Source organism: Dermochelys coriacea, chromosome 20, assembly GCF_009764565.3.
Source record: "Dermochelys coriacea isolate rDerCor1 chromosome 20, rDerCor1.pri.v4, whole genome shotgun sequence".
Classification (NCBI taxonomy): Eukaryota; Metazoa; Chordata; order Testudines; family Dermochelyidae; genus Dermochelys; species Dermochelys coriacea.
The window spans coordinates 16,022,392-16,034,514 of NC_050087.2; the positions used below are offsets into that span (position 1 = coordinate 16,022,392).

Genomic DNA, 12,123 nt, shown 5'->3' on the forward strand with positions numbered 1-12,123 from the left:
TCTCCTACTTGACGTGGAGGGGGTATTTCTGTAGAGGCCTGCACTCGAGCCCATTGCTCTCTTTGTACAAAGGGGGCAGTTATGGCTATACCTCTCCTAGGCAGCTAAAAATCCTTGCTGGGGTATATTACATGAGTGGTTTAGCTACTACGGTTCCCCCCCCCCCCCTTGAAGTGACTGCACACTACTCACATCCCAGGGAGAGGCCTACAGAAACCAGGCCACAGGCTAGACATGAAATTTAATTTAATAGAAATTTTCTTCAATCATTCATACATTCAAGTGTGAACATGAGAAGTCTCCGCACCCCTACCTCTGCCCTTCACTCTCCCCCACAAGACATTTCAGAGAGTAGGTAGAAGCCTGGACTCAGTATTCCACTCCCTTACTATCTACCAACCCCCATTCTCTCCTGCCACCCACTCCCACCCCAGCATTCTGTGACCCCCCTCACCGCGACAACACTCTCTTCATTCTAGCCCATGCCCCATTTCCCCTCCACCCATGCTACAAGACAACAGCTCTATACAATTTCCAGGGGGATTCCTGAAAGGTGTCAGGCCTGTTACAGAAAATCAAGGAACTACAGAGGTTTGCTTTACAGTCCAAAGAAAGGGAAGGAAGTTGCTTAGAGTTACCCATCCCACTTAGTCTGAACTGTTAAAAGCACATTCTGTTCAACAGTGGATCTAGTTTGGACTGCCCTCTGCACCAGAGGCCAAAGCAGCTGCTTCAGTTGTAAAAAACAGTACAGCAACATAGTGGGAAATGGATCAATCCACTCATTTGAAGCTGCTGCTCTCCCCACAGCTGTACAGTTCCTGTGAGAACAGACTGCTGAAAATGAGGGCCCAATACTGCAGTCTAGTAGATTTCAACCCCTCGGTTCACCAAAGCAGTGCTAGGATGGAAGAAAAGCCAACCCTACCATCCCCACCCACTCAGGTCACGGACATGGGAGCAGGGGTTGGAATCCGCTTCCACCTGTGAGGAGGGATGGGGCAGGGCAGGTGACCGGGAAGGAGGGCAAGAGGTGGCAGTGGTACACTGCTTCCTATCTATCCCTTTGCAGAGCACCTGGAGGACAGAAGCCAGTAGAGACACCAGCCACCATTAAAAGTAGTTGATGCTCCTGTTCCTGTCTGAACCAAGGGTTGTGTTTCTACATGTAACTTTAGCATACATTCACACACTGCAGGGCTGAGACCTGAACTCACATGAATGGATCATTGGGGGCATGTGAAATAAAAAACAAAACCACAAACAAAACACCAATAAAAAAAGTTCAAGTCTCATAGAGACATTACTGTATCCCCTCCCCCTCTCCTTATTTGGGTTTAACCAAGCGAGCCACATGGTACGGGCCAAAGGCGAGGCTCAGCAGAGGAGCGGTGCTGTGGGAACGGCCTTTTACAGCTCGTCCTTCAGCGGTGCCTCCGTTTCCTCCTCTTCCTCCTTCTCTGGCTCATCATCCTCCTCCTCCTCTTCCTCATTATCGTCCCCTTCGGGTTCATCATCCCCTTCCTCCTCTTTCCGCTTCTTGTCCTCCTCCTCTTGTTTCTTCCTCTGCTCCTCGTCCTGCTGCTCCTTCATTTTCTTCTCAGCATCCTGGGAGAGATTGACGGCGAGACGAGTTAACCGAAAGGGAGAGGGAAGACGGTGCTAGCCTGGGCCTCATATTCTAATTCCCTGCTCTACCAGGCTGCCTTTAGCAAGCCCATGCCTCAGTTTCCCCATCTGCACGAGGAGAAAGACACTGTCATTGGGCTGGGCCAGTCAAGGGGGCCAGCGAGTACCTGGAGGAAGGAGAGATGCAAGGAACCAAGCAGGCTAGACTCTACCCAACCCTCCGAACGGTTTCAGACCACCTTAAACCTTCATGCCTTGGCAAAAACATTTGCTTCACTTCTTATAGGGAAACCCAGGCCAAGAGCAGGTGGGATGTGCCCAGGAGTCCTGCTTCAGCCATAGGCCCATCCCGATAGCCCCTTTCCACTAGGAGAGGATGGATTACATTAGAGGGTTTAGGTTTCAGAACATTTACTGAACTGTCTGGCCTTCTACCCCCACACCCAATATCAGATTGTTTCAAAGGTGTTTCTATGCCCTTTTACAGCTGAACAGCCCCATCACTGTCCTAGCACAAGAAATGCTACAGTAAACCCCCTGGATTCAGCCTGCCTTTCCCTGCACTATGATCCCCCGTGGAGCCCCTCGAACAGCTGTGGGTCCTTCCTCCGACCTCAGGGGGTGACTCGGTCACTGCACTGCCTGCCAGCACATGGGGGGCTCCCCTTATGTCGACCCAAAGGGAGGAGGACTTTTACTGGTAGGGGAAATCTCTTCTGGGGGAGCAGGAGCATTCCCCAGGGACAGTCATTACCTTAGTGGCCCCCCAGGTCTCATTGCCCAACTCCTCTGCAAACTTCTCATCATCTGTGATCAGAAAGCTGTCGAAGATGGTGCCGGATTTCACCTGAAAGGATAGCAAGCCAGTGACCATGCAGCAGGAAGCAACCAGACGCCCCCAGGGTGACTTTGCCCATCTCGCCCCAAGCAAAGATGGGGGGGTCAACCAGCAAGACAAGGGTTAAGAGTCAAGTCCTGCCCTGATGAAAACTTAATGCTGCTCAGCCAGGGCTGAGGCTGAATCTCAAGGATTGGGCAAGAGACAACCATCTGTTTTGGCTTGGGAAGCGTTCAGACATAAGGGAGCCAGAAGTCCCTGAAGGCGATTTAAGGTATCTGCCAACAGGGGGCAGCGATGCCAGCAGCACAGCCAGGCACAAGGCCCATGTTCCATTAGACTGGATGCCCCAGGGGCTCAGTCTGAAGCAGAGCCCATTAAAGGCAAGTTCCCACCCCAACGCAAGGTGGCACGGTCTAGGCTACTGTTCGAGAGCTAGACGAGTCCTGCTCCCAGCCAGCCCCCTTGGGAGGAGCGCACCTGCCACAGGTCCAAGCCGATGACACCAAAGCTGTCGTAGGAGTACAGGCTGGGGTCAGGGGTGTAGTCTGGGTTGTCGATTTCAGGGTGCACCCACTTCCCCTTGTAGTCAGGGTTGTCTATCTGGCGGGGTTTCCACTCTCCCTGGGGAGCAGGAGAACAGCATGTGAGAAACCAGCGAGTGGGGAGAGGGATTACACGTGGTCTCCAACAGGCAAGCGGCTGGTCTTACAGGGGGAGAAAGATCAAGGATGGACCTGGTGTGGGGACGCCAACTCTGCCAGAAGCTATTGTAGCTGTAGGAGTGGGACAGGCTGCCTCCCTCGGTGCACATGCCACTCTGAGGATCCCTGGGTGGAATGATTTAGTTGGGGATTGGTTCTGCTTTGAGCAGGGCGTTGGACTAGATGACCTCCTGAGATCCTTCCAACCCTGATATTCTATGATACAGGCCCAGAGTTTATTAAGGGGAGCTGGAACACAAGGGCTCCACCTACAGCTGCTTTCAGAGACATCTGGTCTGGGCTGAGGCTGCCATAGAGGAAGCTCAGTGCTAGCACACTATGGATTCTTTCCCTCTTCCCATGCCGTGCTGGAACCCTGAACCAAGGGCCGTGGTGGATTTGCCATCACCAGCAGTTTTTAAATCAAGACTGGGGGGTTTCCCAGAAGCTCTGATCTAGGAATTATTTCACGCCAGTTCTCTGGCCTGCATTAGGCAGGAGGTCAGACGTGACTAGAGGATCAAAGATTCCAAGGCCAGAGGGGACCAATGACTGAGCAGCCACATGCCAACTTGAGAACCAGGGAATGTTCCTGCTCAATCTCTGCTCCCCTGCCTGCCCTCAGAAGGTCCCCGAGTCCCTCCTTACCCATGACTAGCTCAGCATGAACATGGATTAGACTGCGGCAGCATTGCCACAATAGTTTGGAGTTACAAGAGTCTTGATCTTCTCCCTCCAGGGCACAAGCCCATCCCCTTGCAGAGGGCTGGAGGTGGCACCAAGAAGGGAATGCTCATTGGCACTGCACAGAGGTGTTATGGGGGTTCATGCCTTTCTCTAGGGCAGGAGGCCTTAATGGGGTGCATTTGTCACTCCAAGGCAGTAACTGGCAAGTGTCAGGCCTCAGGTCTCATCCCCTGGGTACACAGATACTCAGCACCGACTGCAGCGGGGCTGCAGCTCCTCAACTGACAGAAGGCCACGACATTCATGAAAGTTTACAGTCAGACATTCTAGGACCCCCCCCCACCCACAACCACTCCAGACCCAGCCTATGGGCCAGCCTTACTTTGTACTCTGGGTTCTGGATCACCGGAGGCTCCCACTCCCCGTCCATCTCCTCATCCCAGTCCTCCGGCTTCTTGGCATCGGGGTCAGGAACGTGCTCCGGCTTATCCCAATCCTGAGGGGCAGAGGAAGAGAACCAGGCAGATGTCAGGAAGAGATTCTCCACCAACTCCTCGTTCTGCCCTCCATTACCCCATCCAGCCCCACACACCCAAGAGCTACAGCCGCTATCCCCCACCACCTGGCCACATGGGCAGGGGAAAATGATGTAGCATTACCGTACCAGTCTCTGAACAGCCCCATACGCTGCCTCTGCTCAAGATCTGCAGCCCCCAACTCACCTCTGGCTTAGTGTCCTCGGGGTCGTCTATCTTGGCCCTATCATCCCAGTCCTCTGGTTTTTTGGCCTCAGGGTCCTTGATCTTCTTGGGAGGCAAGAAGTCCCAGTCTTCCTCTAGGCTGCCTGACTCCACCTTGTTGTTGTCAATCTTCACCTCATAGGTGTTGTCAGGCCGCACAATGAGGGTATAGAGGTGGGTGAACTCGTCGTCCTGGGCAAGGGAAGGAGCCAGGGATTAGATGAAGTCTCAGCTTAGAGCCAAGGAGATTCCACTCCAGGCCCATGTCGCAGGGGCAGGAGCCCCTAGCCAGGAGACTTACCTTGCAACGGATGTCTTTGTTGATCAGGACGTTCTTCCCTTTGTAGTTAAAGATCACGTGCACTTTTTTGGTGCCTGGGCCACAGATGTCAGGGCCTGGATTGGAAACAAGCCACAGTTCAGAGTAGCAAACCCAGCCTGCATCAGAAGGGGCTGAAAGTCACCTTGTTCCAGCGTGGAGAGCTGGCAAATTCAGCCCCCAGCAGGTTCAGCGACTACCTCAGCACCCGTACATCCCCACACTGGGGTGTACACTGGCCTTGTTGGCAGGCTCAGTAGAGAGAACATGTCTGAGCCCCATTCAGCCCTGGACTCTCCCCCCTGCTAGGAACCCACCAGAAATGACAAGGGGGGGCAGTGCTGGGGGAACACAGAGGTTGCCCTTCTGTTGCTCATGATGGGCCCTAGGGCAGGCTGGTCTCTAGGGCTGTCAGGACACTAGATCCCAGGGAATCTGGGGACAGAATCTGAATTTCAGGTGCAAGCCACAAGTCCCTTCATCCATCTCTGGGGTGGAGCACAGCAACAGCGCATGACCACTTAGGCCAGGAAGCAAAACCCCGTCAGCAGCTGAAGCTGTAGGTGAATCTGGGGAGAGCAGAACGGTATTAGCCACCAAGCTCCCCAGCAGCCCCTAGTGCCATGCTGGGCCAATGAGCACCCCCTAGGTCACCCACCCATTCCTGGGGGTTTGGAGAGCTCCCCCCAGCTTGCTGTGCAAGCCCCACCCTGCTTCGCATGAGACCCTACCACAGTCTGGGTCCCTGCAGCTAGTCCATGGCCAGGAGAGGCCGTGCAGAGCCCACCCCACAGGCACTCACCAAACATGATGTTGTACTCCGAGTCCCCGTGCATGTCCTCCTGGCTCAGGCTCGAGGGGAAGAGCTTGACATAACCACCACCGCAGTCAATATTCTGCTCGTGTTTCACTGTGAACTGCACCACCAAGGTCTTGTCCTTGTTGCTGAAGGGGTCAAAGCGGGCAGACAGGGCGTAGAAACGGGCATCCTGGCTCGTCTGGAGGCCTGGCAAGGGAAGGGGAAAACACACAGTCAAGACCCAGCAGGGAGGGGGGAGCGTGATCCCTCCAAAGCTGGCCTCAGAGCTCAGCACATCTGGGCAACAGGCCTGTTCACGCTCAGCTCCGCTCTGTAGCAGATTGTATGCAGGCACCGTGCTGAGCCCCTGTGCTTGTCATCTTACGGCTAATGCTTCAGGGCACGAGGTGGCAACCAGCAAGGGATTACCCCCCCAGCCATGTTCACAGATACATTATGGGGGTTTTGTCAGCTTCCCAAGGGGTCAGGTATTGGTGGCTGTCAGATACTGTGTGCTGTTATCTGGACTGTGGTAGTGGCAAGGACCTGTGCAGACAGCTAAGAGGCAGCCCTGTCCCAGAGAGCACACAGTCCAGGTGACACCCAGCAGGCTAACCCATTACAGCCAGAATAGGATGGGAAGGATCTACTGGGCTGATCTGATACTAGGGTATTTATAGAAGTGCTGGGTGATTTATAGTAACCCTGCCAGGGGAGCCAATGGGTAAGATGGTTAAGAGAAAGGCCCCAATCTCCCTAGTGCATCCTGGGTGGGTGGGGAGGGACACACAGCAGAATGCAGCAGGGACACACAATTTCCCACCTTTATCCTTCTCTGCATCCCCGTAGAACTTGCCCGCCGTGAGTTTGAACTTCCCATAGTCCGACTTGTGCTTCGACTCCACCCAGCGGCTCGTCCAGGCATCTGTGGGAAAGAGAGACAGGCATGAAATTTTAACAGCCCCCCACTATCACCACACGCACTCAGGACAGAGAATGTACAGACCCAGCCCACCCTTGGTCATTGAGTGAGGAAGGCCCCACCTCACTAGGACATCACAAGCCAGAGAAGAGCTCTTGAAGCCAATCACTGGCTGCTGTTCCAGTCACCCATGGAGCCAGGGGCAAGAGCCTCATTTTCACCAGGCAGGGAACTGAGGCAGAAAGGAAGTGGCTTGCCCAAGGTCATATTGAGCCCCCGCAGAGTTCTGACTCCCAGTGCCTCTGTTCCAGCCACTAGACCATGCCCCTCCCCAAGTGCAATGATGGGCCTGCTTCATCCAGCAGGCAAAATGAAAGTTGACCACACAAACGCATGGCAGAGTATTAAGTGTGGAACAGGATCTTGCATTTCTCCTCTCCCATGAGCCTCAGCGCTTCATGAAGAGAAGGACAGGCAACACAAGGACTGAGTCACCTGCTGCTGAAATGCAGCCTCTACTGGGGTGGAATATGGCAGCTGTTTAACAGTCAATCCTGCATTGGCAGCTTACATTGCTTGTTAGTGCCTTGATCAGCATGCCCTGGGGGATGCTTGTACACTCGACATCAGTCTAGAATGGCTGGGCCAGCCACCTCTCATCCCTTAGTACTGCAAGCTGCATCATGGACCAGAAGCAAAGGCCTTGTCTGAAGGGCCCCAGCCACAGCTTTTAGAGCCATAAGCCCTTCAGGCAGGAGTCACCAGCTTTCCAGACAAGTTACAACACCTGCTTCCGAACTCATTGGCGCGGTCACAGCTGCACAGAAGAAACACAGCATAGCATGCCATGAGCCGCTTCACTAGTCTGAGGGCCTTGCACGCCCACAGATGCACACTGTATCTATACCAGTTTCCATTTAGCCACCCACAAGGACATAGTGGAACTGAGCTGAGGACAGCAAGCTCTCTGCTCGGAGATTGATGGAACAGAGTTATAAGCCATTTGCTTACATCCTTAATTGGCACCCATCCATCATCAACTAGGGCAGATTTTTGCTTTTAAACTTGCACATGGTGCACAGCCCCCAGTAGGGCTGTACAGTCTGCATGTGCTTAGACACACCCCAAAATGTTTGACCTAGTCCTTACAGAACAGACACCATCCCCACAGGGCCCAATAATTAATTATCGATTCTCCACTGCCCGTTCAGTCTAGACTGCACAGGGAGGCAATTATGAAACCAAAGAGGCCTCCAGCCACCCCTCCGCCTCCTTTCTAGAGAAGGAAGCTCCTCTCTATAAGCCCTTAAACACAGAAGACAAGCTGCTGCCTATAGGAGGCAAATATGCCCTCTCCAAATTGAGTTGACCCCAGAAGCATGCTAAGACACCAGGCCTCTGGTTTCAGGCTGTGTTGTAACACGCTGTATGTTCAGAGGCTCTTACAGTTTCAGCTATGGAACTGCTAGCAAGTGAGTTTTTAATCTGAACTGCTATGTACTGATTTTTTTGGGGGGAGGCAGATTTCCCCCACCCCCCAAATATTTTCAAAGCCTCTTTTGAAAGGGCTTTAAACTGACATCCTAATGCTATCTAGAGCCCAGGGTAAATGAAATACTCTTTGTAATAAGAGACAGACACAGGTTAGCTCAGTACTCCCAACCCACAATCCCAAATCCTGCTGAGTCCTGACCAGCCACAGCAGGATTTTAGGGTGTAGGATTTAAATGTTTTGTGGGTGAAATAGAGTATCTGCCTCTCAGCAGGGTTCTCTGCCCCACTGCTGCCTCCTCACAGAGAGATCTGGCTCATTCTATGGCTCTATATGGCTTCAACTGATCCTATTGCAATTTTCCCCCTCCCCACACAGAGTTCCCTTTGGTTCTGCAAGGACCATTTATGACACTAGACCATTAATCGTCCCTACAGATACCACTCTATGTTCACAAAACCAGGAAGCCCCAACTCTAATCCCATAGATCTGTACCCTATTTAATCCTCCCTACCAACCCCCAGCCCCACCCATGAGCCTAACAGCACAGCGAGTGCTACAGAAACGCCTCATGTCCTTCACTCCAATGCACCCCCCCAGCAGATCTACACTGACCCCTCCTCCCGCAGAGCCCCACCCCCTAAGGAGCCCCCCATCGCAGTTGCCCTTCAGAGCCTCCCCTTTACTGCACCCCGCCCAGGCCAGAGACTAGTAAACCCTGACTAACCCCACCACCTGCAGAGCTAGCCTGACCCCATAGAGACCCCCATCACCTCCCCCTTCATTCCCACCCCCCACCTCCTGCAGGGCTGCCCCCCATGGGACCCCCATCGCCTCCCCCTTCATTCCCACCCCCCCACCTCCTGCAGGGCTGCCCCCCCCATGGGACCCCCATCGCCTCCCCCTTCATTCCCACCCCCCCCACCTCCTGCAGGGCTGCCCCCCCCATGGGACCCCCATCGCCTCCCCCTTCATTCCCACCCCCCCACCTCCTGCAGGGCTGCCCCCCCATCGCCTCCCCCTTCATTCCCACCCCCCCACCTCCTGCAGGGCTGCCCCCCCATCGCCTCCCCCTTCATTCCCACCCCCCCACCTCCTGCAGGGCTGCCCCCCCATCGCCTCCCCCTTCATTCCCACCCCCCCACCTCCTGCAGGGCTGCCCCCCCATCGCCTCCCCCTTCATTCCCACCCCCCCCACCTCCTGCAGGGCTGCCCCCCCATGGGACCCCCATCGCCTCCCCCTTCATTCCCACCCCCCCCACCTCCTGCAGGGCTGCCCCCCCATGGGACCCCCATCGCCTCCCCCTTCATTCCCACCCCCCCCACCTCCTGCAGGGCTGCCCCCCCATGGGACCCCCATCGCCTCTCCCTTCATTCCCACCCCCCACCTCCTGCAAGGCTGCCCCCCCATGGGACCCCCATCGCCTCTCCCTTCATTCCCACCCCCCACCTCCTGCAGGGCTGCCCCCCCCATGGGACCCCCGTCGCCTCCTGCAGGGCTGGCCTGACCCCCTGGAGACCCAGACCCCGCCCCCCCCTCACCTCCGTCCCCGAACTCCTCCCTGAAGTACTGGGCGGGCCCCGCCGCCACCAGGCCCAGCAGGCCGCACAGCGCCAGGAGCGGGCTCATCGCGGTGGGTCTCGCGCTAGTCCCCGGGAGGTGCCGGCCCGTCACGAGACGCCGACAACCCAGCGGCGCGCCAGACGCTAACTGCGGGGGCGGAGCCCGCGGCGGCCGCACTTATAGCCGGCCCGGCCGGGCGCCCGGCCCCCACCGCCGCCCCATTGGCCCGAGCCCGAGCGACGCGCGCTCCCATTGGCCGGCAGCCTGCCCGACGAGTGAGGCTGCGCCCCCGAACGTTGGCGTCCCAGATGGCCGCTTCCGATTGGTTGCCAAGCTCGGCCAATCAGGAGCGACCACGCGTTCGGGGGGAGACGCCCCCTCCCCTCGCTGGCTGTGTCACCGCCGCCTGTCAGGTCACGTGAGCTTTTGGCCTCTCTTAAAGGGCCAGCTCACGCTTGTTGTGCTGGATTCCCACTCCTCTCCACCACCTTGGGTCACTGCAGGGGGTAACCCACCCAACCCTCTAATAACCACCAGTGGGGGAAGAGATAAAATAACCCAACCTGGGGAAGGAGGAAGAGACCTGGCGATGCCACGCGCTGTGACACAACAGGGCGCCGTGATGTAATGTTACACGAGGATGCAAGCAGGTGCTAAGTGTAGCAGGATGGGGCCACAGGCTGGGATCCTGGCTCTGTGCCTCTCTTTGGGAGGGGCAGGGGGTCTAGTGGTCAGCAGAGGGGGCTGGGAGCCAGCGCTCCTGGGGGTCTTTACTCAGCTCTGCCACTCACTTTTCCTGGGGTTTTGGTCAACTCACTTAGGCACCACTTTCTCCCCTTTTTTCCACCCAATGCATCCAATGAAGTGAGCTGTAGCTCACGAAAGCTTATACTTTAATAAATTTGTTAGTCTCTAAGGTGCCACACGTACTCCTTTTCTTTTTACTTCCCCCTCTGTGGAGATACCTGCCTACCATTATCGAACACTCTGAGTCCTCAGCTGAAAGGCAGGGATTTGTGAGGATTATTCTTTATCCTCTGCAAATTGGAACCTGCTGCTGTTCCTTTGGTGTTGTGCCACTGTCTCCCAGAACTAACAATAAAACAATTGTTAAAGCACAACGTGCTCACCCAGGGACTAGGCAGGGAGCCATGGAAACACCAGTCATCGCGATTGCTACACGGGTACCAACTCAGAAAGCAGGGTTCTGGTTCTTTGCTCATCAAGGGTTAGAGAAGTTAATCTTGGTGTACTGTGCAAACTGCATCTCTGATCTTTTAGTTCTGACTCCCTAAGCTCATCCAGTAGTTTCATTTAGTGTTAAGGTTTTTTTTTCGCCTCCAAGTACTGTGCGCTATGAGCTGTCATGCTCTACTCCAGCAGTGGCTGCATTGCAGTGGAGCGTGGCTCACTGGATAGCTGTACTTCTCACTTAATTCACTAATGTTTGTAAAGTGCTTATAGATCATCAGAAGGGGCAAAGGTCTTTTCTGGAGGTCTCTCACTGCCAGGACCAAAACATTCTTGGACTTTCTAAATATGATAGATGACAATTTCCCAACTTAGAAAGTGATCCAACCAACACAGGGGAATTCTATGTTAGACCTAATCCTGACAGATAAAGAGAAACTGATCAGAGAACTAAAAAAAAGTCATCATAGCTTGATCACATTTATGATTTGCAAGCAGAATAAAGTCCAAACCAGTTTACTTGCGCGCACACACACACACACACACACACTTTAAAAGGGCCAGTTTCACAAAGCTGAAAAATCATAAGCCAAATCAGCTAGGAAAAAAAATTTATGATTAAATTCTGAGTGATACTTGGAAATTGTTTAAGAACATTTAACAAAATGCCCAAAAATTGAGGAAGAAGGCTGTATCAGTTAAAAAAAAACAAACAAAAAACAAACAACAACACTGAACTAGGTTAGAGGGGAAATGATGACAGCTGTCAGGGTTCCCTCCCCACTCTGAACTCTAGGGTACAGAGGTGGGGACCTTCACAAAAGACCCCCCCCCCAAGCTTCCTCTACCAGCTTAGGTTAAAATCTTCCCCAAGGCACAAATTTCTTCCTTGCCCTTGGTATCGCTGCCACCACCAAGTGATTTAAACAAACATTCAGGGAGGGTAACTTGGAGCCCTATCTCCCCCAAACCCTTACACTGCCTTTCCTGGGGAGGCTTGAGAATAATATCCTAACCAATTTGTTACAAAGTAAGCACAGATCCAAACCCCTGGGTCTTTAGGACACTGAAAATCAATCAGGTTCTTAAAAGAAGAATTTTATTTAAAAAAAAAAAAGTAAAAGAATCACCTCTGTAAAATCAGGATGGAAGGTAACTTTACAGGGTAACAAAAGATTTAAAACACAGAGGAGTTCCCCTCTGGGTTTAACTTCAAAGTTACAAAAAACAGGAATACA

At 54.0% G+C, this 12,123-nt stretch overlaps 1 protein-coding gene across 1 annotated transcript; it reads right to left on the minus strand.

Moving 5' to 3' along the window:
* Positions 1 to 229: 229 nt before the first annotated feature.
* CALR (calreticulin) lies at positions 230 to 9,971 on the minus strand. The gene is made up of 9 exons (XM_038379237.2): positions 9,673 to 9,971; positions 6,540 to 6,641; positions 5,720 to 5,923; positions 4,900 to 4,994; positions 4,581 to 4,790; positions 4,241 to 4,354; positions 2,948 to 3,091; positions 2,384 to 2,476; positions 230 to 1,608 (listed from the first exon to the last, which is right to left on the minus strand). The coding sequence occupies exons 1-9, from the start codon at positions 9,758 to 9,760 to the stop codon at positions 1,411 to 1,413; spliced, it is 1,248 nt and encodes a 415-aa protein (XP_038235165.1). The 5' UTR covers positions 9,761 to 9,971; the 3' UTR covers positions 230 to 1,410.
* Positions 9,972 to 12,123: the final 2,152 nt, after the last annotated feature.